At 42.9% G+C, this 25,618-nt stretch overlaps 1 protein-coding gene across 8 annotated transcripts in view; it reads right to left on the bottom strand.

The window, feature by feature from the left end:
• Positions 1 to 13,471: 13,471 nt before the first annotated feature.
• The window catches only part of KDM6A (lysine demethylase 6A), a 151,088-nt gene continuing 138,941 nt past the window's right edge, over positions 13,472 to 25,618 (bottom strand). For 4 of the 8 annotated variants that reach the window (XM_066177061.1, XM_066177064.1, XM_066177063.1 and 1 more), the window contains 4 exons: positions 24,528 to 24,669; positions 19,078 to 19,204; positions 17,975 to 18,145; positions 13,472 to 15,735 (listed from right to left, as the gene is read on the bottom strand). In XM_066177061.1, coding sequence (XP_066033158.1) covers positions 15,706 to 15,735; positions 17,975 to 18,145; positions 19,078 to 19,204; positions 24,528 to 24,669 — 470 coding nt within the window. In that variant the 3' untranslated portion in view covers positions 13,472 to 15,705. The other 4 variants (XM_066177059.1, XM_066177062.1, XM_066177060.1 and 1 more) reach the window with 3 other exon arrangements.

Below are 25,618 nucleotides of genomic sequence, written 5' to 3'. Positions count from 1 at the left end.
TGTCAGTGGCTTTGTTCGAGCCTTTGCAAACTGTTCCTGGTAACAAATTCAGCTGTTTCCACAGCAGAACAGGAATGGCAGGAGAGATCTTCCACCAATCTCCCAGTCAGACTCAGCACCTCCTTTATCTGGGGGCAGTCTGCAGCTGCCTTTATGCCCAGCTACTTCTCAGGTGTCTCTCTTAGTGCCCTTTGTCCCACATATTTTTAAAGTTTTTGTGTCAAGAGGTTTGGACAACTGTATTTTTGCCTTATTTTGACTAGCAGTGTATTTTGACACGTTGGGGTTGGAGATTCAGAGTTCCCACTCCATAGCTTTTGGTGGGCGATAATTTCTTGCCACACTTTGCACACACACACACACACACATTCCCTTCCCTGCCAGCTCCCAGCTTCCCTCAAGGGGATAGCCAGAAAATGTTGTGGCATTTTGGAGAACTTGGAACCACCACTCAACAGCTCCAGTCCACAGGGGCAGCCAGTCAAGCACATTTCATGCAGCTTTCCAGCAAGCTCAGCCAACATCAGTTGTTTGCAGGTGCTTTTTATTTGCCTCCTGGTTTGCTGAGACTTTGGGGTGCACTTGGGTCCCATTTGCTAATTATTCTCTACAGCCAGGTGCTCCAAATGCTTTATTGCTAATTCTTCCTCAGCTTCTCCCATCATCCCATGAATCTGGAAAGCAGAGCTTTAACAAAAATATTGAGTGTCATGAGATGTTATGAAATCACAAGAACCAGCTCTGTGGTGTTCTGAATTGCCTCACCAAGACACATTAATTTGATTAATAGGTGATTCTGTCTGCTACTGTACCCTCTGTTCCCCTAATTCAATGCTGAAAGGAGCTTGGTAGCCATCCTGAAAATACAAAAAAAAAAAAAAAAAAACCCAACAAAACAAACAAACAAACAAAAAAACAAACCCAGGAATTTCAGGGATAGGAAAATTAAATGAAACAGCTACTCCAGGCTGGGGGACTGGGAGAGGCATGCACTGTTTCTGCCTTATGGATTACAGAATATGGGCAGACTCCTCTGCTCTCCTTCACAGGGGGATGGGCTCAGCCAGAGTGGGGGCAGTGGGGTTTTAGGATGACCTGAACAACTAACAAGAGACCCCAAGGAAGGGTGAGGATGATCCAAAATTCCAGAAAGAGTGAAGAGGGGAGAAAACTAGGGTGGAAAACTAGGGAGGGACACCTGATAAAGATCTTCAGTTTTGTTTCAGTCACAGCTTTACTTGCATCATTCTACCTTTCTGCTCTTCCACGAAGCCCCACAATATCTATCCCTTGCAACACAGAGTACAAATGACAACAGTTAGTCTAGAACAAACTTTCCAGGTGTTTGAAGAACAAGAATATACCAGCCTGTTCCCTGAGGACAGGCAGGTTTAAAAGAAGCAGCTTGTCAGGTTTTACAGTGCTCTAGTACTACTCAGCAAGGATGCACGGAGCGACAGCCCTCACCTCACACAGTTCATTTGCTCCATTGCATGCAAAGATAGCTCTTTAGACTTAACGCCCACAGAAATGTCATGCAAGGTTCAGCATATTATGTGTTTGAAAAGGACCTTGTCAGTCACACAGGATTTTTTTTTTCCCTTTCAAAATTTAAACGTTCATTTGGATAAAGGCTTGTCAGATTCATTCCTCTAGTGATGCCGTAAAATAGTGGGTTCTCTTGCTTTGAAAAAAATCATCAAGACACTTGGAATAATTCAGAGACTTTTCACAGAGACTGAAACCTCCCTTTGTTCACATTCTTGGTGCAGAAAGGGTAAGAGAGAAGATCGCCTCTGAGTGTTCACTCTGCTCTGCCTGGAGCAGCCGTAAACATTCATTCATTTTTTTCCCCAATACCTGAAGATGAAGGAAATAAAGTGCTTTTCTGTGTTTGCACTATTTCTACAAAGCAACAAACCAGGGGTTTGTGTACTGTTCAGGCACTGCTAAGGACAAGAGGAGAAGGGTACTGGTGCAATGGTGCTGCTGGGGGCAAGTGCTGGGATTAAACATCTCTGCACCCAGTCAGGGCACCTGTCACCGTTTCAGACATCCCTGAAAGGAGTCACTGCATCAGTGCTGGTGTTTCCAAATGGAAATCCCTTCAGAGGGGATGGGAACAATTGTCCAGATTTCAGGAAATCAATTACTCATCCCTTCCTGTTTCCACTCACAGAGCTGCTTGTTCTGCCTGTCCCTTTCCACCACACAAAGGCACCCCACCACCCATGGGGTGCCTTTGTTCCACGAGGGATCAAACCTCCCAGGTGCCAAAGGACAGGAGCAGTTGCCTGAGGAGCAGGGCCAGGGGTGTTGGGACTTTCCATTAAGTGGCTGCATTGACTGGGGACAAATATTAACACCATTTATGTCTACAAGGTGTGAAAGAAAAAACCAAACCTGCAGGAAGTGGCCTGCTTGCATTCTGTGAGTAAAATGACCAGAAAAATCTAAAAAAAACCCCAGCTGCTGACTTTTCTGTCAAAGTGCTTAGGGAAAGGCTCTCTGAAGTTGAGCAGTTTGACTTTTATTCACAAAGGAATTCTGGGGTTACCAACCCCAGGGAAGGGCTGGCCAGGCAGTGATGAACTTTATGGTTGCACGTCCCTAGGCAGGAGCCAAGAAGAGCTGTCTAAAAATACAGCTTTTGCATGACTGGAGGATTGCATGTGCAGCAAGATAAAATTACTGGGGAAGGAGGGCAGGAAAGAGGAGCTTCTGAATGGAGGACAGGAGTACAAATATGACCTTGAGGTGCCACCAAAAAATGTATATATTTATAAAAAAAAATTTCAAACAAAAGTTCAGCACTGGCAGATCAAAGAGGAAGTGTAAAAGGTCAAAAGGCATGGAAAAAAACCAGGACTTTTCTAACTGGATCAGAGCCTTCAGAAGACTGTCATTCCCAGAGGTGTCCATGTTCATGGGATTTTGACAGGGGTTGTTCATAAATTTGATAGAAACACAGAACTGAGCTAAAGGACAGAGGACTCTCAGTACTGCGGAGGCAAAAATCAGGAATTACTGGAAAAGCTGTGACCACAGGTTCCCTTTTCCCTGCTGCAGACCCAGATCCATGAGCACACTCTGAGACACTGGCGAGCTGCTTCTGGGGCAGGTGGGAGCAAAGGCCCTCAGTTGCAGTCCCCCAAATCCCCTCCTGCTGCTGGACAGGGATGGAGGGATGGCTCCCTGGCAGAGGAGTGAGCTCATTCAGAGGGAAACTTTTGGAGGCTGGATTTGCATGTTGCAGGAACAGCTGAGAGCTGCTTCATACCTTTTTCTAAGCCGTATATGGAGCCCAGTGGGAAAGTGGGATCTGCTGTGATCTCTGCCCAAGTTTCTCTTGAAGAGCCCTGCAACAGTGGGATCTCTTTAAAGACACCACATGAGAAGTTCACAGTAAATGTGTGCTGACAATAAATAAAAAATACACGCACACATACCCCAGGTGGCTGAACAGCAGCACAAGGGAGCGATTCTAACCAAACAGACACCCTTCAAAAAGTAGGAATCAGATGCAGAAATTAGGCAAATTAGATGCAAGGCTACAGTTTAGGCAGCCCCAGAAGAGAAATCCAAGGAGCGACTTGCTAACAGCGTGGAGGCCGACAATGAAGCCTTTCTCAAACACATCAGAGGCACAGAGTCTGCCAGGAGAGCTGCTGAGGCCAGCAGGAAATCTCAGAGCAAGGCAGCCCAAGGAATGAAGAAATCAGTATTTTGCAATGACACTCACAGGCGGTGTTTCAAAGAAGAAATAGGAGAAAGAGCTTAAGTGACTCTGTTGAGACTAAAATCAGGTAAAACCCACCCCAACTTCCCCTCTGAGAGAGCAAGGAGCACATGAGGGAGGGTGGGAGTTGCGCACTAAGACTTTGATGCTGTTTTGCAGTAAAGATGGTGAAAGACGGGTGGAAGTAGCACCCAGTGGGTGCAAGTGAGGAGCCCGGCCCAGGGGGGGTGTGATTCCATCCAGAGCAGATGCTCTGCATGGGGAGAAAACCAGGAGCAGAGCAGAGGCTCCAGGGAGCTCAGGGAGCCTGGGAAGAGTTGGAGTTTCAGCACAGTGCAGAGGAAAACAGGATTCCTGGAGGGGCACAGGCGTGGGAGGGTTTTCCCAGGAGATGTCAGTCTGGCAGGATGTCATGAGCCTGAGGAGAAATTCCCCAGGGACTGTAGGGTAGTGCAAGGACACAACAGGACAAGGATCCTTCTTTGTCTTGTTTCTTACTCTCTTCCCCAAACACAACACCAGAGATTTGGCCCAGTGTGCCAGCCCAAGGGAACTCCAAATGTCCCAGGGATGGCAGCAACAAGGACTGGGGCTCCTGGGGTGATGTCCCAGGTTGTGGTCAGGTCCCCACTTGTCATGACTGAGGAAACATCTTTCTCAGTTGAAAAGGAGTCTTAAGTTTTGCGGTGTCTGTGAAGTTAAAGATGTGAATAATTTTACAATATTTATGAATAAAGATATTTCAACACAGCTACTAATGACTCACTGTCTTCTCAAGGAAACACCCTAATTTTTCACTGATATCTCCTTTTGGGGAATAAAAACCCCAAACCAAACCCAACTTGAAGGAAATAACCTTATCCTGATCCAAAGAAGCCGTCTTAACATCAGAGCTGTGAGTAGGAGGGAGAGAACACTGTGTAATGGCACATGGGAGCTTTGAGATCCCAGATCTATTAAAGTGCTGGCTTGCCAGATTAGCCACTTTGCATGCCTGGAAATGTTCATTCAGAACAAACTTGCATCATAATCAAAAGCAAGTTATCTGGCAAAAATGCATCTGGTTTAATTTTCAAGGGCTGGTACCCTCGAGAGACTTTTTATTTCAACATCTGAAACAGCTTTCAGTGGCTGTACGTGGATTGATACAGGTTTCTCTCCTCTCACAGAGTCAGAATGGTCCAAGAGAGTTGTTCTGCTCTTTTGTTTACTTTTTTAAGGGTTTGGAAACCTTGGGCTCAGAGAATTTGCTTTCCTCCCAGGTGAAACTGCGAGGAAAAGGCTCAGGAAACAGTCCCTCCTCCTGTCTTCTCGTGTCCTTCTTGGGTTTTTGGAGAAATTAACTTCCATGACCAAGTTGTCTTGATGTCTCTCCCAAAACAGCTCTCTCTGTTTTTCCATCCAACCATCCTCACTCCCTTATGTTTACTGGAGTTGAGTCACTTCTCTCAGAGGACCAGAAAGATCCCAGACTCCTTCCTAAGGGACAATTCCTCACTCCAGAAATGGAGACAGCAGTGTTCTCTGACCTGAAATGAGAGAGGACTGCTGAGCAGCCAGTGGGGCTCTGCCCAGGGACAGGCAGCCAGGGAGGAGGAGGAGGACACCTTTCCCCAGCCCTGTTTGCTCCCAGGGGATGTCCCCAGTGCCAGGGGACAGCTGCCCTCCCCAGGGGTTTGGCTGCAGAGGAGCTTTGCATGGGCACAAGGGCCGCTTCAGCTGCTTGGGGCAGGCAAGAGAAACTCTTTCCTCGAAGTCCCTGCAGCTGGAGAGGTGGGAAAAACTTCCCCCTGGTGCACCCAGAGAAGGTGAAAGAAATTACAAAGAGAAGAAACAGGGAAAGGTTAAAACAGGTTTGGTCACCCAAACCATCAGTGGGTCCTCCAATTCCAGCTTGATTAAGGGAGCATGTGAGGGCAGAGGACCCAAGGCACGAGGGTTTCTGTGCTTCTGCACATCTGATGAGATGAACTCTGCTCTGGGGAACCTGTCATCCAAATAGGTACAACAAATACAGTAAAGAAAGCAGAGACTGTGAACGAGGCTTCACTGCAAAAAAAAAAAAAAAAAAAAAAAAAAGAAAAGAAAAAAAAATACAACTCTTTCTAATTCATTTTTTACTAATTGGGCCATGGGTTTTTTTCCTCTGCTGACTCAATAACCACTGGTCAATAACCTTGGGGGGCAAAGGAGGGAGGCAGAGGAGGGAAAGACTCCCACACTTCTCTGTGTGGCGGGGAAGTGATGACTCAGAGCATTTTAGCACGGCAAAAAGCAAATGTGAAAGAAACACGTAGAGAACCACAAAGTAATTCAAGTCAAACCAACATTTAAAACAGCATTTTGGTAATGGGGACTAAGGTGGAGGCGTGTTAGAGGGACGTTATGCCTCCAGTTTTTAAAACTTTAAAGACTTTTAATGCTTTCTCAGACAGCCCAAACAAATGAATCACCTGCAACCAGACAAATAAAAAGCCTGTTTCAAAAAAAAACTGTTTTTCTTGTATCCCAGTGGATTTGCTATTATCAGTGACAGGCACAGGCCTACCTACAGTGTTGAGCTAATTGCTTTACGATATCCTTTGGTCTGGAAGTTTCTCCTAATGCCAACCTATTCTTCAAACCCAAATTTTTCCACCCCTTTGAGCATTAAATCCACCAGGAGAAGACGATGAGCATGGCTGAGACACAAGGAGTGTGTCAATGAATAGAAAGGCTGCACTAGGGATGTTTGCCAGTGACAGCATGGAGATAAATGTGAAGAGAAAGAGAGGGATTTTGAGAAGGAGAGATGAGCACAGCCACTGAAAAGCACCAAAATGAGCACACAAATAAGGCACAGGAGACATTCAAGAAGTGAAGCGATTTGCCAGAATAGAGAGAAAGAGGGCTTCTTCTCTGGCAGATCTCAAGCAAGATAGCTTGCCAAACAAACTGGAAGAGGAAGGAGGTGCAAAAAAAAGACACAGAGCACTGAGCAGCACTTCCTCTCTGTGTGAGATTTTTTTTTCTTTTTTTTTCTGTGTATTCAAGTTTTTCAGAAGCAGTCACACCACCCAGCTTCTGGAAGATGAGAAGAAATGCACGTCCCTTCTCCTCAGAAAAATCCGCTTTTTAAACTCACATAATCCACTGCTGCCTTGTACCCACCATCCCTGCAGTGCAGGGTATCCTCTCTCCAGGTACCAAAACCCACCAGCACAAACCTCCTCACCCCTTCCCAAGACCCTTTCTCAGCAGAGCTCAGAGGGCTGTGTGGGGAAACGCGGCATTCCTCATTTTCCTGGCAGCACCCACCGGCCTGGCTGAGGATGAGCAGCAAGGGAAGGAGCTGAGCTGCCCCAGCACCCTCCTTCAGCAGCCAGCACCTCTGCAGCGGCTGTCCCTGTGTCCCCCAGCACCCCTGGGATGGACTGCTGGGGGACAGGGGGTGGTTTGAGGGCAGGGGCCGGGAATGTTTCCGTGCTGGAGGCCAGATTGATTTTTCTGGTGCAGTTTCCACCTTAATGCACACAGCTCACAGCATCACACCCCAAACATCTCGTGGCCACGACCCCGAGGGAAGGAAGCCATGGGTTGTGCTGGCAGGGCCCGGGGCTCCCACCCTGCAGGCGCCAGCGGGACGGGAGGTGGGGAAACACCAGGGAGAGCTGAAAAAAGGCGGCTCCTGGCACACACAGGGCAATCAAATACCTATTCAAACACAGCAGCACTTCATTCATATGCTGTCTTATGTTCTCCCATCTCGTGGTTGTGTAAATAAGCCATAGAGAGCATTAGCCATGGCATTCTTCATAACACAGCTGTAATTGCTAGAGGCTCCATCGAGCTCTGTAAACAGCATTTTGCACTGATTTTGGAAATTAGGAACTGAAGTTGCACTTATGATAATTGCCAACTCATTTTGCTCGGTGCTGGGAAAACTCATTCCACCTTTGCTTTTCACTCTGTAGCTGCTGAAGCAGCTTCTCAGAGGTATCATGACTTACTGACACACATTGTTTCTCTGTTAACAGAACTGAGGGGGGTTTACCAAACACTCGGTCAAACAATTTTTTGCCTGCCCAGATTTTTGCCCTGCCAGAATTTGCTCCTCTACTTCTTCATTTGCTACCTTTGAAAAAAATTGTATTCTTGCACCACTAAGATGCTTCCCACAAAAACTGGGATTTTTTCTCCCCCTGATCTTCTAACTTTTCTTTTACAAGGGAAATGTCTGTATCTAGCTTAGAGATAACCCTGTAGAATTTCTGACTGGAGAACATGGGTAAAAGCTGAAAGACCAAAAAATCCCAGAATCATTAACGTTGGAAAAGCCCTTCAAGAACATCAAGTCCCACCTTTGACCAAACACCACCCCACCAATCAAACCACAGCACTAAATGCCACATCCAGCTGTTTCTTGAACACTTCAAGGTGACACCAGCAGCATCCTGGGGAGCCCCTTCCAATGCCTGACAACCCTTTCAGTGAAGAAATTCTTCCTGAGAATGAAGATGCTGAAGCAGGATTTAAATGTGAGGCTGCAACTTGACTTAGAATCACGTGGTTACAACACACAGTTCACAGCAATTTCCCTCATCCATGTTTAGGAATACCAAACTCTCATTGCATTTGAGTGCAGGAATGGATAATGATGAAAGAAACCTATTTCATGTAGAGCTGAGGTATTTTTCTCCCAAGATGTCCATCTGCCCAGGATCTGTTGTGGGCTGGTTCTTGGCCAAAGCTCAGTATTTTGATGCAAAACATGTGCCATGGGGCACCCCTGGGCCGAGCCCACACTGCTATTTCTCAGTTACATTAAACCCCATCAATCTGTCACTAGAACCAATTTTTTATTTTTAAATTTCCCAGGCAGGCATCCTGTATCCTCACCCTTATCTGATGGCTGCATATCAGCATCCCTGGGCTGCTTCCTCAAGCATAATTACAATCACTTTGCCACCTAAAACCAAACCTTTCTGGGTGCTCTCACAAGGTTTCCAGGGTTGCACCAGCCTTGGAAGCATCAGGAGGTAACAGGACGGGCAGATATTGAAGAGCAGCAGCCCTAAACCCCCTCCAACATTCCCAGCTCCTGCTGCCTGCCCTCTCTCCATGGCTGTGGGTGAGCAGCCAGCCCTGCCCTGGGCTCTCCTCCAACAGCACTCAGGGAAAGCTGAGAGGAGCTGCTGTGCTCCTGAAAGGTTCACACAGTCCAGGAGACTCCAGCAGCCACTTGCTCTGGCAGGGCTGGAATAATTTGCTCTCTTGTGCCAGCTCCTCCCTGCTCCTCCTCCTTCCTCCTGGTGCCCAACGCAGGAGCTGGGAGAGCTGCTCTGTTTGCAGTGGGTATGTCCCTAAATCAGCATTTAATCCAGGGCAAGAGATAACACTGGCATCTCAAGCAAGACAAAGTCCTGCACGTAAATACTGAGCTGTAAGTCTGCCCTGAGCCTGCCTGAGCCCCTGGAATACATTTCCAGATCTTCAGCTATAAAGGCATTTGACCTTTAAGGAGGCCTTCAGCTACTGGAACCACAGCAGATGCTCTTATCACTGCACTGGATACCCTGCCTAGTGCTACTACTCTTAAAAAATCCTCCACCCTCCCCCTTGCAACCCCCAAAAAACCCCAAACATGTGGCAACTGGGACTGGCTGCTAGTTTCTGGCCTTGGATTTCATCACAACCCAAATGAGGCTGTTCCTGGTGGCTCACTTGTCCTCCAGGAGCCAACGTTCACTCCTAGCCAAGGAGTGAACACTTTGGTTCCTAAATAGGTCCTTTCTGCACACACCTGAACCTTGCTTGCAGACAGGTGACCAAACCCTCTCTGCACCCACTGCCCACCTCTCAGCCTTCTCCAGGTGCCACAAAAATCCTTCAAGTTACTGCTTAAAGGATTACTGAATTACTTCAGGATCACAGAAAGATTACTTCAAGTTGCTGAAGGTCAGCCTGTGGGACAGCCCCCTGGCAGTGATGTTCTGAGGGAACAAAACAACCCCAAACCCCTAAATTTTATGTATGTTAAAATTGAACAGATCAAAGCTCCAGCAGCATCCGGGACATGAACTACATGTTCCACTCAGCATAAGCATTGGACAGCTACAGCTGACTGACCACTGCCACAAGAAAAGCCCATTTTCCTCAAAGGACTACTCAGTTTCCCGGTGATTTGGTGATGAAAAGTACAGAGGAGGAAAGGGGTGAAAACATCCTTTATGGCTGTTCATTTTCTCCGTGCCCACAAGGCTGAACGAAATGACAGCCCAGCCATGTCACTGCACACATCTTGGGCTACTTCTTCTCTCAATCTCCTCTTGTGGCGTCCCTTCCTGACTCTTTCAATGATTTTAAGTCTTTGCATGTACTTGCAGCCAACTCTCTCTCTCACGCCACGTTTCAGTGCTCCCGGGGACTCTGGCAATGGCTGAGTTGTTCGGGTGTGACTCCTGCAAGAATCTTCCAGCTCCATGAATTAAAGGAGCCAGTGCTTTAGCCCATTTGTTTACCCATTAGCCCATCCATTAACCCTTGCCTGGGATTTTGCTACTTTTAAATTTCTCTGTCCTACAGCTTGAAAATACCTCCTATGAGAAAAAAAGAAAATTAAGGGATGTCATTCGAGAGCAGTGCTCCATCCTCACAGAAAGTGGAGTGTGCTGCCTTCTGTGAGAGAGGAACCACTGCCTGTCAGGAGCCCAGGGGCAGGACAAGGAGGGAGGCAGAGGGCTCCAATGATAAATCCATTTTCATCCCAGGTCCACACATGCCCCCCAGCTGCTGTGTGTGCCCGCTGCCCCACTGTTCCCAGGCAGGGGCAGCCTTTTAGCCCTTTAACAAAGTCCCTGGCAGCAAGACCTGGCAGTGCCCTGTAAAATACTCTGAGGCTGGGAGCTGAGCCTTCCCTGCTGCCGCCATGGTGAGGTGCCTCTTCCCTTCTCCCAACCCTTCAGCGGTTTTATGACTTCCCAAAATAAATATGGACATATCCACTTCATCCCTGACCTCTACAAGTCATCCCTGCTCCCTTCATCCAACGGGAGAGGCCAGCACTGCTCCTCCTGGGCACAGCAGCTGACAGTACAGCTCTTCCCTCCTGTGGGGACAGGGGACAGCTCCTGTGGGGCTCAGGGATGGTCCCTGTGCTCCCAGTCCGGACACACAGCAGTGCTGCACCCTCTCCCCATGTCCCTGTCACCACAGGGGCTCTGCCCAGCAGCTGCTCTCCCTCTGCTCCGTTTCCAGCTTTGCATGGAGTTTCCAGCACCGACAAGGAAATGTTGTGTCCCACCTCCCCCAAATGTCCTGCTCTTCCCTCTTTTTGGAGGAACGCCGTCGTTTTCCTGAAATGAGGCTGCCCTGTGCCCTCCTCATGCCCACACTGTTGCCTTGCTGGCACCCTGTGCCCTCCTCCTCCTCCTCCTCCTCCTCCTCCCCTCAGGCTGCAGCCCTGCACTGAGCTCACCTGGGGTTGAGCTTCAGCTTCATTTTGTGCTTGAACTTGCCTGGGCATCACCTGCACCCTCCTTGCTCCACTCTCAGCACCAGCACAATGGGAACAGGCAGCACTGGTCGGCTCTGGCCTGTCCCTGAGGGAAATCCTCACATCCATCAGTCTTCTCTCCCTGCACTCTGCTGGAGCGATTCCTCTGCCTGTTCCCACACTGGCTCAAGCAGCCATGGAAGATCCCAGAATCGTATTTGTTAAGAGTTTAGAACAGACTTTAGAGCTGTTCTAGTCCCAAAGCCCAGCCATGGGCAGGGACACCTCCCACCAGACCAGGTTCCTCGAGGCCTTTATCCAGCCTGGCCTTGAACACTGCCAGGGATGGGACATTCACAGCTTCTCTGGGCAACCTGTGCCAGGGCCTCACCATGCCCACAGGGAAGAACTTCTTCCAAATATCTGAGCTAAATTTCCCTTTTTCAATTTGTAACCATTCCCCCTTTTCCTGTCACTACAGTTTTTAGCAAAAAAGTTCCTCTCCACCTTCTCTGTAGCCCCTTCAGTCTCTGGAAGGCGCTCTGAGCTCTCCACACAACCTTCTCCAGGATGAACAGCCTCAACTTTCCCAGCCTGTCCTCACAGAGGATGTGCTGCAGTCCTCCTTGCCAACTTCACGGCCCATCTCTGAACCTGCTCCAACAGTTCCATGCCCTTCTTATGGACAAGCCTTTCTTACACGAAGCTTTCCTACCACACTCATCTGCTGACCCCATCACGGCTCTCTGCTCTGGCAAAATGGTTCTGACCTAGGTAAGTTCAGGTTTAAACATCCTCCTCCCCCCTAACCCCTGCCCTAAGTGCCACGTTTGAACCCCTTCCCAGGATCAAGGCAGCAACCAAGGATGAGTACCCTCTTCCCTGTGGTCTTGGCTGAACCGCTGCACCTCCCTTCTCTTTGTTAACCAAAAAACGTTATTTGTGGCCAGGAAATCACCAGCTGTGAAATCCCCAAGCCTTGCTCACCACTGACCCAAGAATCGGCTCAACTTAGCCAAGCTGTGCTCATTTAAGCAAAGCATCTTCATTTTAATGCCACTTGGAAAGTCACACAGCAAGGCACAGATTCAGGGTACTTTGTCTTTAGGACCAACAAGTTCTCTGCTACACAAATTCAGGAAGCTCTGGGATTTCCTGTCAGTAGATAACTTCTCACTTTCTAGTGATTTTTATCTAAATACTTCATACATGTAGACACCAACATCACTACTTCTAGACTGTAACCACTGGTGGGACTTCTCCAAACAAGCAAAGAAACTGCTCCCAAGTCATGTATCCGAAGGAAAGCTTTAAAATCAAATGGTCTGTTGAATGTATTTATGGAAGATCATAATTAAGCTGAGAAACACATAACTATTTATTCTCCCCATGTAAAAATCCCTTTTTGTCAAGCTCCTCAAGGACTGTTCTCAGACCCACAGCTCAGCAGCAAATGCTGCTCCAATTCCTTCTTATCTGTATTTCAACTTCATACTATTTTTTTAGACACCTATTTTTTTATCTCTGGTTTTATCCATCCCCTAAAAGTATCATTCTCCTCTCAGCCTGTAACTTTATGAAAATTCTTCCAACGATTGCCACGCCTTTGGGCATTTTCATCTTTAATCTGCCCGCTACCACAATTTGTAGCCACAAGCAGATCAGAATCACTTGCAGTAGGGCTCAGCTGTGGAGCTCAAGGGCCCCAAGACCAAAATTCCTTGAAAAGTTCAGCTCCAGACTCCAGCCTCCCCCCACCCTGCCCAACGCCTAATGCTTGGAAACACCCAGAGATTACAAATGCTTCGCTTGGCATCATCATGTGCTTCACAACTGAAGAAGCAGAAGTGCTTCTTAAGAAGTACAACTGACGAAACATTAACTTGTGCTTTTTTTAATAAAGTGAAACAAAAGCATTCTAAATCATAGCAGCTTATAGACCCAAACTGTCCCATCGCTTGGGAGGAGAGTGTGATTAAGAAGTATGGAAACTGCAAAATATTAAAGCCCTGCAGCAATTCCAATTCTTGACAACCCTTCCCACAGCACAAGGAATGCTGCCTGATGCTCTACTGATTTGGTCTACTGGCTCATTGGCAAAATATGAATATTCTTCCTGGGTAATGCCATATCCTCTTTTCCAAAGGGGAGGAGAGGTACAAACCCCTTCCGATTAGCGCACAGTAGCTCTTTCCCTAATTAGCAATGTTCTTTTACAGCACTGAGAAATGAGGACCTTTTGTTTACCATTAGTTGAGGTAAGTGTATCTTGCTTTTATTTGGGTTTAAGACTACTTTAAAGGAGTAGCTTTTCAGTTGCAGCATGGTTTGTCAAGATTACAATATTTATGACTGCATAAAATACATAAGTAAAAAAAAAAAATATGATTTGTAGAGTTTGTTATCAAGAGCTGAGACTTACACCTTTACAGAACTGCAAATACTGGCTTCCTAGCTGCTAGTTGATAATTTTGCTGGCGAGAGCATTTCATCACGCTTTTCTTTAATCTCTACACCCTTTTGTCCAACTAGTAAGAACTAGCAAGGAAGTCAGCTCTAACTGTGGTGTAACTGTTTTAACAGCAGTAGATAAGCTGTGCTGATTCTCCATTAAAACACCCTTTCGTTTGAAGCTACAACATAAGAGGCGATTCTTTTTGTTCAGAAGGAACTATCCGCATGCTCTGTGCCTGTAACACTTCACATTGATTACAGAAAATTTAACAATGCAACCACTAACATACCCCACTAATGAGAAATTATGAGAAACTGTTCGATGCAGAACCTTCCGCATCAGTCAACTCTGATCGATAAGAAAGCTATCAATTTTGAAATTTAGATTTAATGCATTTTCAAGAAGCTAATGAGAAAGGAGCAACTTAAAATAAATACCATCATTAAAACTGCAAACTGTTACAATGATATATTATAAACTTGTCCTAAATAAACCTAGTGCTTCAAAAATTTACCAGTGAATTCGTATTACAAAATATGTGAAAATACAATAGAATACCACAAAACAACGTCCTTTTTTTTGGGGTCAACAATGACGCCAAGATGATTCAGTCTTAACTTTTAAAATTGTTAATAGAACATACTGTAATATATAAGTTGCAATTTGGTTGAAATCTAGAGAACATCCCCACCAAAAATCAATCTTCTTCATTCCTCCTCTAAAACTAGTGCCAAACTTCCTGCAAAGTTGGTATTTTCTTGAAGAGCTTTAAAATTTAGCCGTTACTTATTTTCTACTACTACGTTTTGGCAGCAACTATTTATTGGTCTGTTATTGCAAAAAGTGCAATTTAACAATAAACCAGTCTGAAGGTCATTCTATGTCTTGAGGATACATACCATATATTTCTTTAAAAATAATCATACTTTTGTAAGCAATACTTTACAGTAGACACCTCAAATCTACCATAGATGTAAAACTTAAAACGAGAAAAATTTAGTCTCTAAATCTTTATACACATATTTATATTCGAGTTTCTATATATATTATATATATACACAAGCACAAGAGTATATATAAAATATATATAATCAGATTCAAAAAAGAACAAAAACTGGGCACTGTACATAAAATCTTTTTAAAACTCAAACAATAGAAAAACTTTAAACATTAAACAATTTTAATAAAAGTTTCTGTACAATGCTAAGCAGTTTTATTTACATATAGAAAATGTAATAGGAGTAGTGTTTGAAATTACAGAACTCCTTAAAATTTCAATGGCAGGTAATCTGGAAAAAATAACAGCATTCCATTCACAAATATTTTCAAGCAATAAATATGTATTTATAAATAGTGTAAATTTACATCAAGATTAGAAACAAAAATCACAAATCTGAAGTTTATTCCTTAGTCTATGTGCAACCCATTTATCTTTGTGACTTGGCTGTTAATTGTTTTAAATTTTATTTAGGAACCAAAAGTGTAACCGTCATGGTTTCAAAACAAGACAGAAAAACATAAAAGCAGTAAAAAATTTATATCACCTAACTCTTCACATTAAAAAAAAAAAAAAAAAAGAAAAGAAAAAAAAGAAAAAAAAAAAGTTGCCCAAAGAAAGACTTAAAATTTCTAACTACCTTACAAAGAAATGACCAGCTAAGCTAGTACTTTTTCCAAGGAAAATTCTGAAAGGGGAAAAATGGATGAAACCAACTCATCAGCCCAGAAACAGAGAAATACAAAAGAGGTGGTCTTCAAGTCAGTAGTCTGTATAATGTTGCCAGTTTTGTCAGATATATACAAAACATGGAATTATTTTTTTTGAAGTACAGCTGGATGAGCTTTATTTGTTTTGAGTTCTGGAGTAGGAGGCAGTGCTCTCTCCTGTCCAGTTGGTTGACACTCCGCACTTGGAAGGTTGCATAGACACAGCTTTCAGCCAGCAGCCTTACGGGATAGCTACAAAAATCAGTGGTGCAGAACTGGGTCACTTCCTGAATATCAGAAAAGTTTTCATTTAATGTCCATGAAAAAATGTCAAGATGAGGAGGATGGCAATGGAGGAGCCTGAAAGAGAAAACATTAAATTACCTTTTCTACAAGGGTGCAAAACTCTGTGTTTAACTAAGACCTGCACAAACTGTAACCATGAGAGTTTAAAAGTCACACACACTATTCTTTTTACACTTCAGGACTCTTTTGAGAGAACAGTGGCATTTTTTTTTTTCCACCTTACTCAAACACAACATGTATTTTATGAGCACTCTGCGTTAGGATTTTGCCTGTACTGCAGACTGGAGTATGCTGTGGGGATGTCTGTGTTAATATGATGTGAGCAGCCACAAGTCCCACTATGGCAGCAAAGGGCTCCATGTGGCCTCAGCATAGACATATCTTTATACACTCTAAAACAGGGATTCTCAACCTGTTTACCAATGGGGAGACGGTCCATTTGTGGCTCTCCAAAGCCTTTGTGGGCTTCATTTTCCCTCCTTCCCTCTACCTGAGCAAAAACGTACCCTCCTGAGGTTTGAGTATCTGTGGGAAGGGTCTTAGATTCTCTGACACGGGGACAAAGTGCCTCAAGACTGAAGTGAGGTGCCTTGTTCCTGCCTGCTGTCAGGAGACACCTAACTGCTTCCCAGGATTGCACCTTGTGGCATCCCATCAAAGTACTGAGTCCTTGATGGCATTTCCTCCTTTCTTCCTGCTCACCAGTGGAATCCCTTCAAAAAGCTGCTCACAGTCTTTAAAGACACTTCAGATCATACCAGAGAACCCAGCTATGGAACTCTTAATGCTGGCTCATCCCTGTGTTTGCTCCTGACACTGTATCCCAGTCTCTCTTTGGCCTATTGCACCTTTGCCAGCTGAGATTATCTTCATCCTGTGATTTACAACAAACCTTAACTCTCCTCCTACATCTGAGAGATGTCACTTCTGGGCTATGACTCTTCCCAACTGACTATATATCCCCTTTAAAAGAAATGAATGGCACACCAGCTTCACACAAGAATAATTACCCATGTTCTTCAGGGCCCCACCCTTAGGTTTTGGTGGGGGAAGGAGCTACTCACAGGTTGAGAACCCTTGTTCTAGGGACATTATCATTGCTGTTTCCTACATAATGTATAGGCACAGACAACAAAATACCCCTTCCTCCCCCTCTCATCTCCATACAGGAAGATTCTTCCCCATTTCCACTCAACTGGATGAAGTATCTGAGAACAGGTGTTTATTTTTATGTTTTTCTATAACAGATCATCACTTGGAAATTGCAGCATTTCACAGACTATAATGACAGTGACCTCCTAGAAGCGTGACCTGAAATTCAACCAACCCAGGCTCTGTGGGACTAATGAAGAGAATTAAATTCAGATGACATGGTCCCACACTCTGGCCAGCCTCTACTGAAGAACCTTGAGGCCTTAACTCAGAAGGTCACAACTTGGCATGCTACCAATACATGAAGGAACTAAACACACATTTTCTGCAGCACCTGGAAATTAATCAAAAGGCACAGCCCTTACTGGGCTGTCATATTAAATCCAACATGAAATTCCCATAACACTTAGTCCAATGTTTGTCTCCTTCGACAGAAAGCCAAGGCTTATAAATACATCCAGCATCGCTTTCATCGTGGTTACAAAAAAAGCCATCTTTGCCTGGAACAATGAAACCTGGGTGAAATGTTAGGACAGTTGTGCTGACACAGTTCAAAGCAGGAGGCTGCCATATATAGCACAGAGCTACAATGGCAAAGAGGCTTTTTGCTTTAAATTGAAATGCAAAGGAGGCCCCAAGCCAAGAGACAGAACTGTTTGAGAGCATCCACTTGCTAAGCAGAAGGACAGTGCTGATTTGGGAAGGGATGGGTGGGGATGGGGAAGGAAGGGTCTGAGTGCATAGGATGCTCTGCTGCTATACTGACTTCATACCACAACCAATGTATTAGAGATGCTCTTGAACCTGGTGCTAGTTTCTCCAAGCTTCACTGTCCTGATTCTTCCCATCTCCATCTGATCCAGTTATGGTCTTCAGGTGATCTCTATTGGATTTTTAAAGCCACAACTTTATGAATTGTAACATCATACTTTTCCTGAAAACTCAGTGGTTATGTTCTGCAGTAAGTTACTGTTGTATTTCACACAATTCTGACTCTTCAGGTTTTGTTCTGCAAATATCACACACAACCCAAACCTCCAGAATCAGAAAGTCCACGGCACTCGTACAACGGAGCACCAAGACAGTCTACAACTGCTTTACAAATAATGTATTTATGCACCCACTTATTAATTTGACTTACTAATGTAAATTGATCATAGACTTGCATCAAGTCCTCCATTTTGTACTGTTCTAGCACCACAAAGTTTTCCAGGTTCGTGCTTATCTTTCGTGCACAGTCTTGGCAATGTACAACGTAGGTCTTTCGAGAATTGCTCTCACTAGTGACAAAAAGCAGATCAAAGACTTCCACCTATTAGACAGGAAACAGAAAGCCAAGTGTTACAATTTCATTCTTTAAAAAGTTAAAACCATGAAAACTGCATTTTCTTTAAGACTCACAACCCAACCCTGTGCATGCAAAGAGACAAATTAGATTTGTTCAGGGAAAATTTGTTCTCCTAAGGCTCTGGCAGAGAAGTGAAGCAGTGTAAAGCCACTAACATTACACTTGGGGTGTCTGCATGAACAGCACCACGGGAAAGCTTTGGGTCAATATTGACAAAGCAGGATTCATTTGCTGAACAGGGGTTACTCAGTAAGGTGGGGATTTCAAACAATTATACCTATTTTTTCTTTTTACTGTCTGCTAAAGAAGTTTGTTATTTATTTCTTTACTACTGAGCCACATGCTCATCCTGCCCAAGAGGCTCTGTTAGAGGATAACCAGAAACTTATTTTCTAGTAGGGGGAGGGAAATATTTTCTTTTAAGCTTCATGAAAACTATCATGCAATATTTTAAAGCAACTATTAACAGTAAGTAGCATGAAAAAAATTCAGCAAAAAGGTGTTTCCTGCAGAAGAAAAGGACTTAAGTTCTCTCTCTTCTGGGTGTGTTGTTGACTTCTTAAATGAAGATAGATACACCTTTACAATGAAGCTGAGCAGATCAAATTTTATGCAGGAAGGGATAACAACATTTTATAATAACTGAGAATTGAAAATCGACCTAGTGAAAAACAATGTTGTGGAAGTACTGTGGGAGAGCCTTCAGCAAAATACAGCCCATGTCTAGAAAAACATCTGGATGAGCTCCTGGAAGGCAGCACTGCATCACCCAGATGTGCTTACAGCACAGAGCAGATGCTGCAGCTTAAAAGCAAAATTTAAACATCAACAACAACAAAAGACAGGGCAATATTTAAATATTAGAAGAGCAGATGAACCAACACGTTTTTACTGACCTCACAAATGCTACAGTAATGAGCTGGCTCGTCCTTTGCTCGTCCATGCCAGACAATCTCCTTTCCTGCAGCAATCAGAGCTTCCCTCAGTGTCTGACACTGTTTGAGAGTTCTTAACAGGCAGTACCTGCAACCAAAAGCAGTTGTGTGTTCAGTTCAACATTCAGTTGTATAGCAAAACTCAAGAAGGCTTCAGTTTCTTCCAAGACCCTGTACCTGGAGCTTGCTTTTCCTCTGGAATGCAGAAACAGCTGCCTAGAAAGAATCACTGGACTCATGGCTTAGGGAAAAGTCAGACCTTGTGCTTATGGACCTCTTTCAGGACTGCCCCTTGCCCTGCAAACAGGCTGTACCTTTCATTTTTGACTGAAACACATGAATGCTCCTTTAAGCACAACAGAACAATGTGTTTTCAAAAGCAATCCACGTATTTTATTTTGAACCATAAATTTGTCAGCAAAAAGTTAGCTTGAACTGCCAAGTTCAGCATAGCTGTTTACATTTTGTGTGACTACAGCCTGATCCAAAGGACTCTTTTAACATCCCAAAACTCCTGTTACTTTCTTAGCACAACTAAACTTTATTATCCCAAGTTCTGCCAGGAATCACTTTACACACAGCGGAAATAGAATCTATGAACATGTATCTTCTCCCATGCAAAAGGAAAAAGAACAGACAGGTTGCTATTAGGAGAAAAAAAAATCAACACAAAAAAAATTTCTAGCATTTATTTTATAAATGAAGAACTGTTCAACTGTCAGATTAAAACCCACCATTCCCTGTCATACCTCCTGTAAAGGCAAAAAACCCCTAAATAATTTTATGTCACAATTTTATACGGTTCTCTTCACTACAAGAAAATGTAACTTTTCTAGCATTTTTTGAGCTATGTATGTTCTTCAAAAAAAGCTGGCAAAATAGGTCGCCAAATTTCTAAATTACAATGTTATTTACAATAATTTTAGCTCTCAGCTACCCTATTTATTTGAGCTGCAGCCTTTGCAGCCTTCAATTTTCTCCTCCACAGGGTGGTTTTGTTACATGCTCATTAGATGCAGAAGGAAGATTGAAAAAAAATTAAGGGTAAAACCAAACACTGGACAGAAAACAAAGTGCTCAAGAGTTCTATCAAGTGTTTTCAACTTGATCCTTCTCCCATTTTAAAGCCTGAAACATGTAATACATACATTCTCTGTTTTAAAAAACCACCACGTTTCTTTCATGTGTTTCCAAGTAGTTAACAGAATCTCAGGATTCTGAAATACCCTCCTCTTGTTTTACACTCATACACTGTTCATCTTCATTAAAAACAGTGGCTTCACTATGGCTTCACTAACACCCTCACTGTAAGGATAACTCAAAACTGGAAGTATGTTTATGTTTTTCTGTTAAATATCTTATTTTCAGGCACCCATTTGCAAGAAAATTATACAGCTCATTAAGCTGTAACTCCTTCAACACTTTTGAAGTTCGGTGTGAATGTGAGTTATGATGTTAAGGCCAACCGCAGGTGATGGATTAAGTATTAATTCATTCGAGTCTTGGGTTATTGTGCTCCTGACAAGCTCAGTAATTTTGGAAAACCACTCATTTATGCAATTCAGTGTGATTATTTAAAATAAACTTGAAAGCTACCATTCTTCTCTTCTGTAGTTACCTGGAAAAGTCTTTGGGCATCCCAAAGAGCAACTGCAAGCACACCTGCACACCTGCCACCATTGTTCTCCACTCTTGGCTTCCAGAGACTTTTCAAAGAGTTATTTTCAAAGTGTTCTCTATTATTACAGTTGTGAAAAAAAAACTGCCCAGAATGTAACCCACTTACACTGCTACAATGTTTGCCAAATTTGCAAACAAAGCAGAAAACAAAAGCTTGAAGGTGAACTCCCCCTCCTTGGATAAAATTCAGGCCCTAGTAATGACACTTGAAAATGTAAATTTTAACTATTTCATGAGATTAAATATGAGAGAAAAGATACAAACTATCACCGTGAATATGCACCACAATTTCCTGAAGTTTGGGAAGCCTTAAGAAAGCCAAAAAGGTTCCTAGCAAAGTGACTGTGCAAGTTCAATGGGGTCAGCTTTTAGCATTGCAGGCCTGTTTTTATTCTGGTACAGTGAGAATTCAACTAGAAGAAAATCTAGACCATCCCCCACTCAAATCCTTTGCAGGTATGGCATAAAGATATGAGTAAATCATGTCCAGTCAAATTCAAATATTCAACAGAAGAGTATTACAAAATGGACATAATCCTGATAATTTCTAGAAGGGCAGCGATAAACACATTTGAATATTTGGATATTCAGTAAAACTTCTCAGAAGTGCAGAGACCGTCCCAATGGCAATGCAGAACCGACCTCTTTGTACCTTCCAGTAATACATCTCCCCCGATACTGAAAAGTATTTTACCTAACTTCATAATTTTGTGCAAAGTAATTTCTCCCATGTCATGTTCTTCTACATTTCTGAAACTATTTCTGTAATAGAACTTAGTATTTCAGTTACTTTGGAATTAATTTTTTAGTCTTTATTACTATGTTCGCTCTACCTCTAAAATTCTTCTCTTCCTCAGATGCATTTTTAAAAGTCCTTCTGGCTTCCATCTAAGAGGTTTGCAGTTAATTTTTCTTTTAGTGAGGGCCGTCCTCCCTCAGCCAAGCTTTAAAACCTTTTTTTCTGCTCTGCTCCTGCTCACGCTTCTACTGTTAAAATCAAATCTTTAAAAAACATCTCAGGAGAAAGTTTCAGGTTTTGCTCTTTGACTTTTATCTTGCAAGACAGCACTGAACTGCACATTAACTAAAAATGTAACGAGGCATCAGATTTCTTCCAAAAGCAAAGTTTCCTTCTTCTATTACTTTCTTTCCTTCTGCTACTCCATTTCTTTTCATCACTAAACTGGTTCCCAATATTCATATCTACGCTCAAATTTTAGTTTACTGCCTCTGCAGTGGTTACTTTCACAAAACCCACTAAGACGTATTTGTATTTATCTTTCAAACTGAATTAGAAGCTGCTTTTTATCATTTTCCAAGAGCTAATCCTTCGTGCTATGCTGATACCTAAGAAGTCCCAGAGACAGAAGTCAAAACTACCTAAACACTTTATGTATCTTTGACATGCAATTTTAGACAGACCTGTGCTCAGCAGAAAGATGACAGCTGTGTCACTTATTTTTATTTCCTGATGACAATGAAGCCAGCTATCCAAGATGAAATGCAACTAGTTCTATCAAAAGTGACCGTTTTTCCCCAGCATTTTTATAAACATGCATACACTCACATATAAGTAACTCACAAATGTCTCTATTTTGTACATAGAGAATCCAGGTCCGTGGATAACAGCTGCCTGCCTGATTGTTTTTCCTGCAGACAAGGAGTCCACAGGAAAATTATGCAACTGCTTCCCTATCTTAAGCAAATTCATGAAGGTTTCTTGCAGTGTGTTTACAAAGCCAAGGTCAGACACCAGGCTGTGCTGATAGAGATTTCTAGGAACTGCTATTCCAAAACTACAGGAGAGACCACAACAAAAAGTTGTCTCAGGCTGCTGCTACTGGACATTACAAACCAGAGCTGATCATCCCCTCTTTTTCCCCTCTGCAACCACAGCAGGAACTTGAGTTTTGGCTGACAACTAACCTGGGTGGGGGAGGCTTAATCCAAGTAAACTGGAAATGGTTTCAGCAGACTGGAAAAAAAGAGAACGCATGCACACCCAAAATTTCTATCTGCTCCTCAGCATCTCTGTTTATTTGTCATGTACACCTAAAGTCTGAGTCTCTTGCTAGAAAAAGCTGGGCTGCCGTCAGGCAGCAAGGCAACAGGAAACTACCATTTTGTCCTCTGTGTTTCTTCATAACATTTTAAATGATTCTCTTGGAGAAGGATGCTGTGCTCAGTCACGTTCTTCTCCTTTTAAACCCAAACCATGGCAAATGCAAAATACAAGTGGCCAAAATACCAAAATCGTATTTTTTCAAGAACATTCCAGAACTGCTTTGAGCTTCACAATAGATGTCTGCTGGGCTTTGTTTGTATTTTATATAAATAAAGATAAAAGTGAAGCCTTGTGGATATGGTATTTTTAAATGGACTTTTTGGCTTTCTCCCTCCCACACTCCCCTGCATTTTCCCCTGTTTCTCATTTCTAAACATTCAGTTTCTCTTCTCCTTTTTATGACAGCTGGCATTAGGAATACGAGCACTAATTGTTAAATTGAAAGGGACAGGACTGCCAGGCCTCCAGAAAATACTTTATTTACCCTAAGTATCAGTTCCAAGATTTTAGGAAAGTATTCGCACACAAATCCTACCCTATGATCAAACTTTAGAGTGACTACAAACCTCCCTGTTGTCAACTTCCAACATTCTCAGTTCTTACAAATTTAACATTTCCCCAATGCCACCATTCTGCAACAGATGTTCAAGCCTAAATTAAATTCCTTCTGTAAAAAGGTGTCGCACTCAGATGTCACCAATAAATCCCACTGGGGGAAAAAAAGACACTCTTTTTCTTTGCCCTTTTTTTCACAAGTTAACTCACCCATTTTTAAAAGCCCATTTCAAGGCAAGTAATAAAAGGATTCAATGCTTGTTGATCCAGTATTTTGGTAAGACTAAGAAGGGCTCAGAAGTGCTTTGGAAGATTCAGGCAAAGCAGAGTGTGCTGCTACCAGAGGATTCTCATGATGAGTAATATGCTTTGGAATTCATTCCCCCACTTTAAGACAAACCTATGTTATATGTTGAAATGCTCATTCATTCCCCAACTTCAGTATGGTGCTGCAATATGATTTACATTTCTTGAAGTTGCAAGTTTCTGTAAAGAAAATCACTACAGATGCTTGAAGCCTGGAATATTCCTGCATTTTGGAATATGCGTTATGAGAAATGTCACTAAACTCAATTATCATTTTACACATCAATCAATTCATTGCTCAAAAGAGCAAAGGGAAAGAGGCTCTCAAGTTCCTACTTGCCTTTATTTAAAAGATTTATACTGGATCTCCAAATGACAGCACGAGAACACTAACTACAGGCTCTAGAAATGCAGAATTTAATTTTGCTGTAAAAATGACTATATATTCCAATTCTAATATTTGGGTTGATGACCTAATTTTCATATTTCTGATGATACACACTCTGAACAGCTGCTGTGATCAAAGCCAGCTTTCTTCTGTAAATTGCGGAATTAAGTTTATGGCACATTTAACTAAAAAATAGTTACTTAGATGATTCTAAAGCTATGCCACAGTAACATCACATAAAACATAATAAAATTAGGGACACCAATAAATGTTGCGTTTGAAAAACAGAATCTAAAGTAATTTTGGTTTGGTTCCCAGGAACAGAAAAGTCTTGCAAAGAACTATTTACAAACCAACCATTGTTTCGCGTGTGAAGAGGAAAAGGGCACAGTAAACCTTCAAATGAACAAAACTTACTTTATCATTTCGAAAAGCTTTGGATCTGAGACCTTGATATTCCGAGCCATGTTCCATGAAAGGTGAACCATGGGCACTATGGACTTCACGCTCTGCAGCTTATTCCACTCGTACCGTTCCACTGCCAACTTGTACTGACAGGCTGCACAAACACACAGTTACAGAAGCCATCAGCCAGTGGAAAGAACAATTATCAACCAAGATCACTCTGTTTACAGTAATAATTTATATCTTTTACAGCTAAATTCCGTTCACAATGAGCCATTCATTCCAACTATATTTCCATTCTTTAAAATGTCCATTTTAAAAGTTTATTTATGATGCTGAAAGAACACACAATACCACAGCAGCAGCAAATACCTGTGAAGACAAGTTACTGACATGTGTTCGATTTGTTTGTTGAACATGGAGCAGTACTTCAAAAATGGTTAATTAGCAGATTTTCAAATATTCCAGATGAAAAAGAAATCCAGGTTTGAAATGTCAGCATCTCACTCTATTCACAATTTATCAGGATTCTACACTGGTATGGTATATAATCTCTTCTTGGGAGAAGAAGTGAGTCAGACTTTTTCATTAAGCAGCCTACTCACTCCACCCTCCTTTTAAAAATGTTTTACAAAACTTACTGTGACTGAACATGAGAGGCCTATCAGTCAATCACACAATCCCAGAGATGCACTCTTTATGGCACCATATAAAGACACATTTTCAACTACTTAAGAAAACAGAAGTTTTTTTGGAAGTACATTCTCTTCAAACACTTGACAGACTCTTGTTATAGCTGCGGAATTTCCTTCCACACTCGCAGATAAAAATCCTTCCAAGACCATGGTTTAAAACGGAAGAATTCTAGAGCAGCAGGTCTGAGAAACCTAAAGCTCGTTTACGAAATAAATTTTACAACTGTTTGCATTTCCTGATGCTCTCACCACAGAGCTATTAGGTACCCACTGTCCCACCAATATTAAGAGGACTAGTCCTGAAATTTGTAGGAAATCCACAGTGCAGTTTGCTGGGTAGAACAAATGTGGGAGAAAAAGTTAAGAAGTGGCCGAAGAAGACAGGACATAAATTAATCTACACATTTT

The sequence above is a fragment of the Chamaea fasciata genome, unplaced genomic scaffold, assembly GCF_029207755.1.
Source record: "Chamaea fasciata isolate MVZ Bird 193981 ecotype frontalis unplaced genomic scaffold, bChaFas1.0.hap1 SCAF_2, whole genome shotgun sequence".
Taxonomy (NCBI): domain Eukaryota; kingdom Metazoa; phylum Chordata; class Aves; order Passeriformes; family Sylviidae; genus Chamaea; species Chamaea fasciata.
The sequence above is the reverse complement of the archived record's forward strand: the minus strand, read 5'-3'. Positions and strand labels throughout refer to the sequence as shown.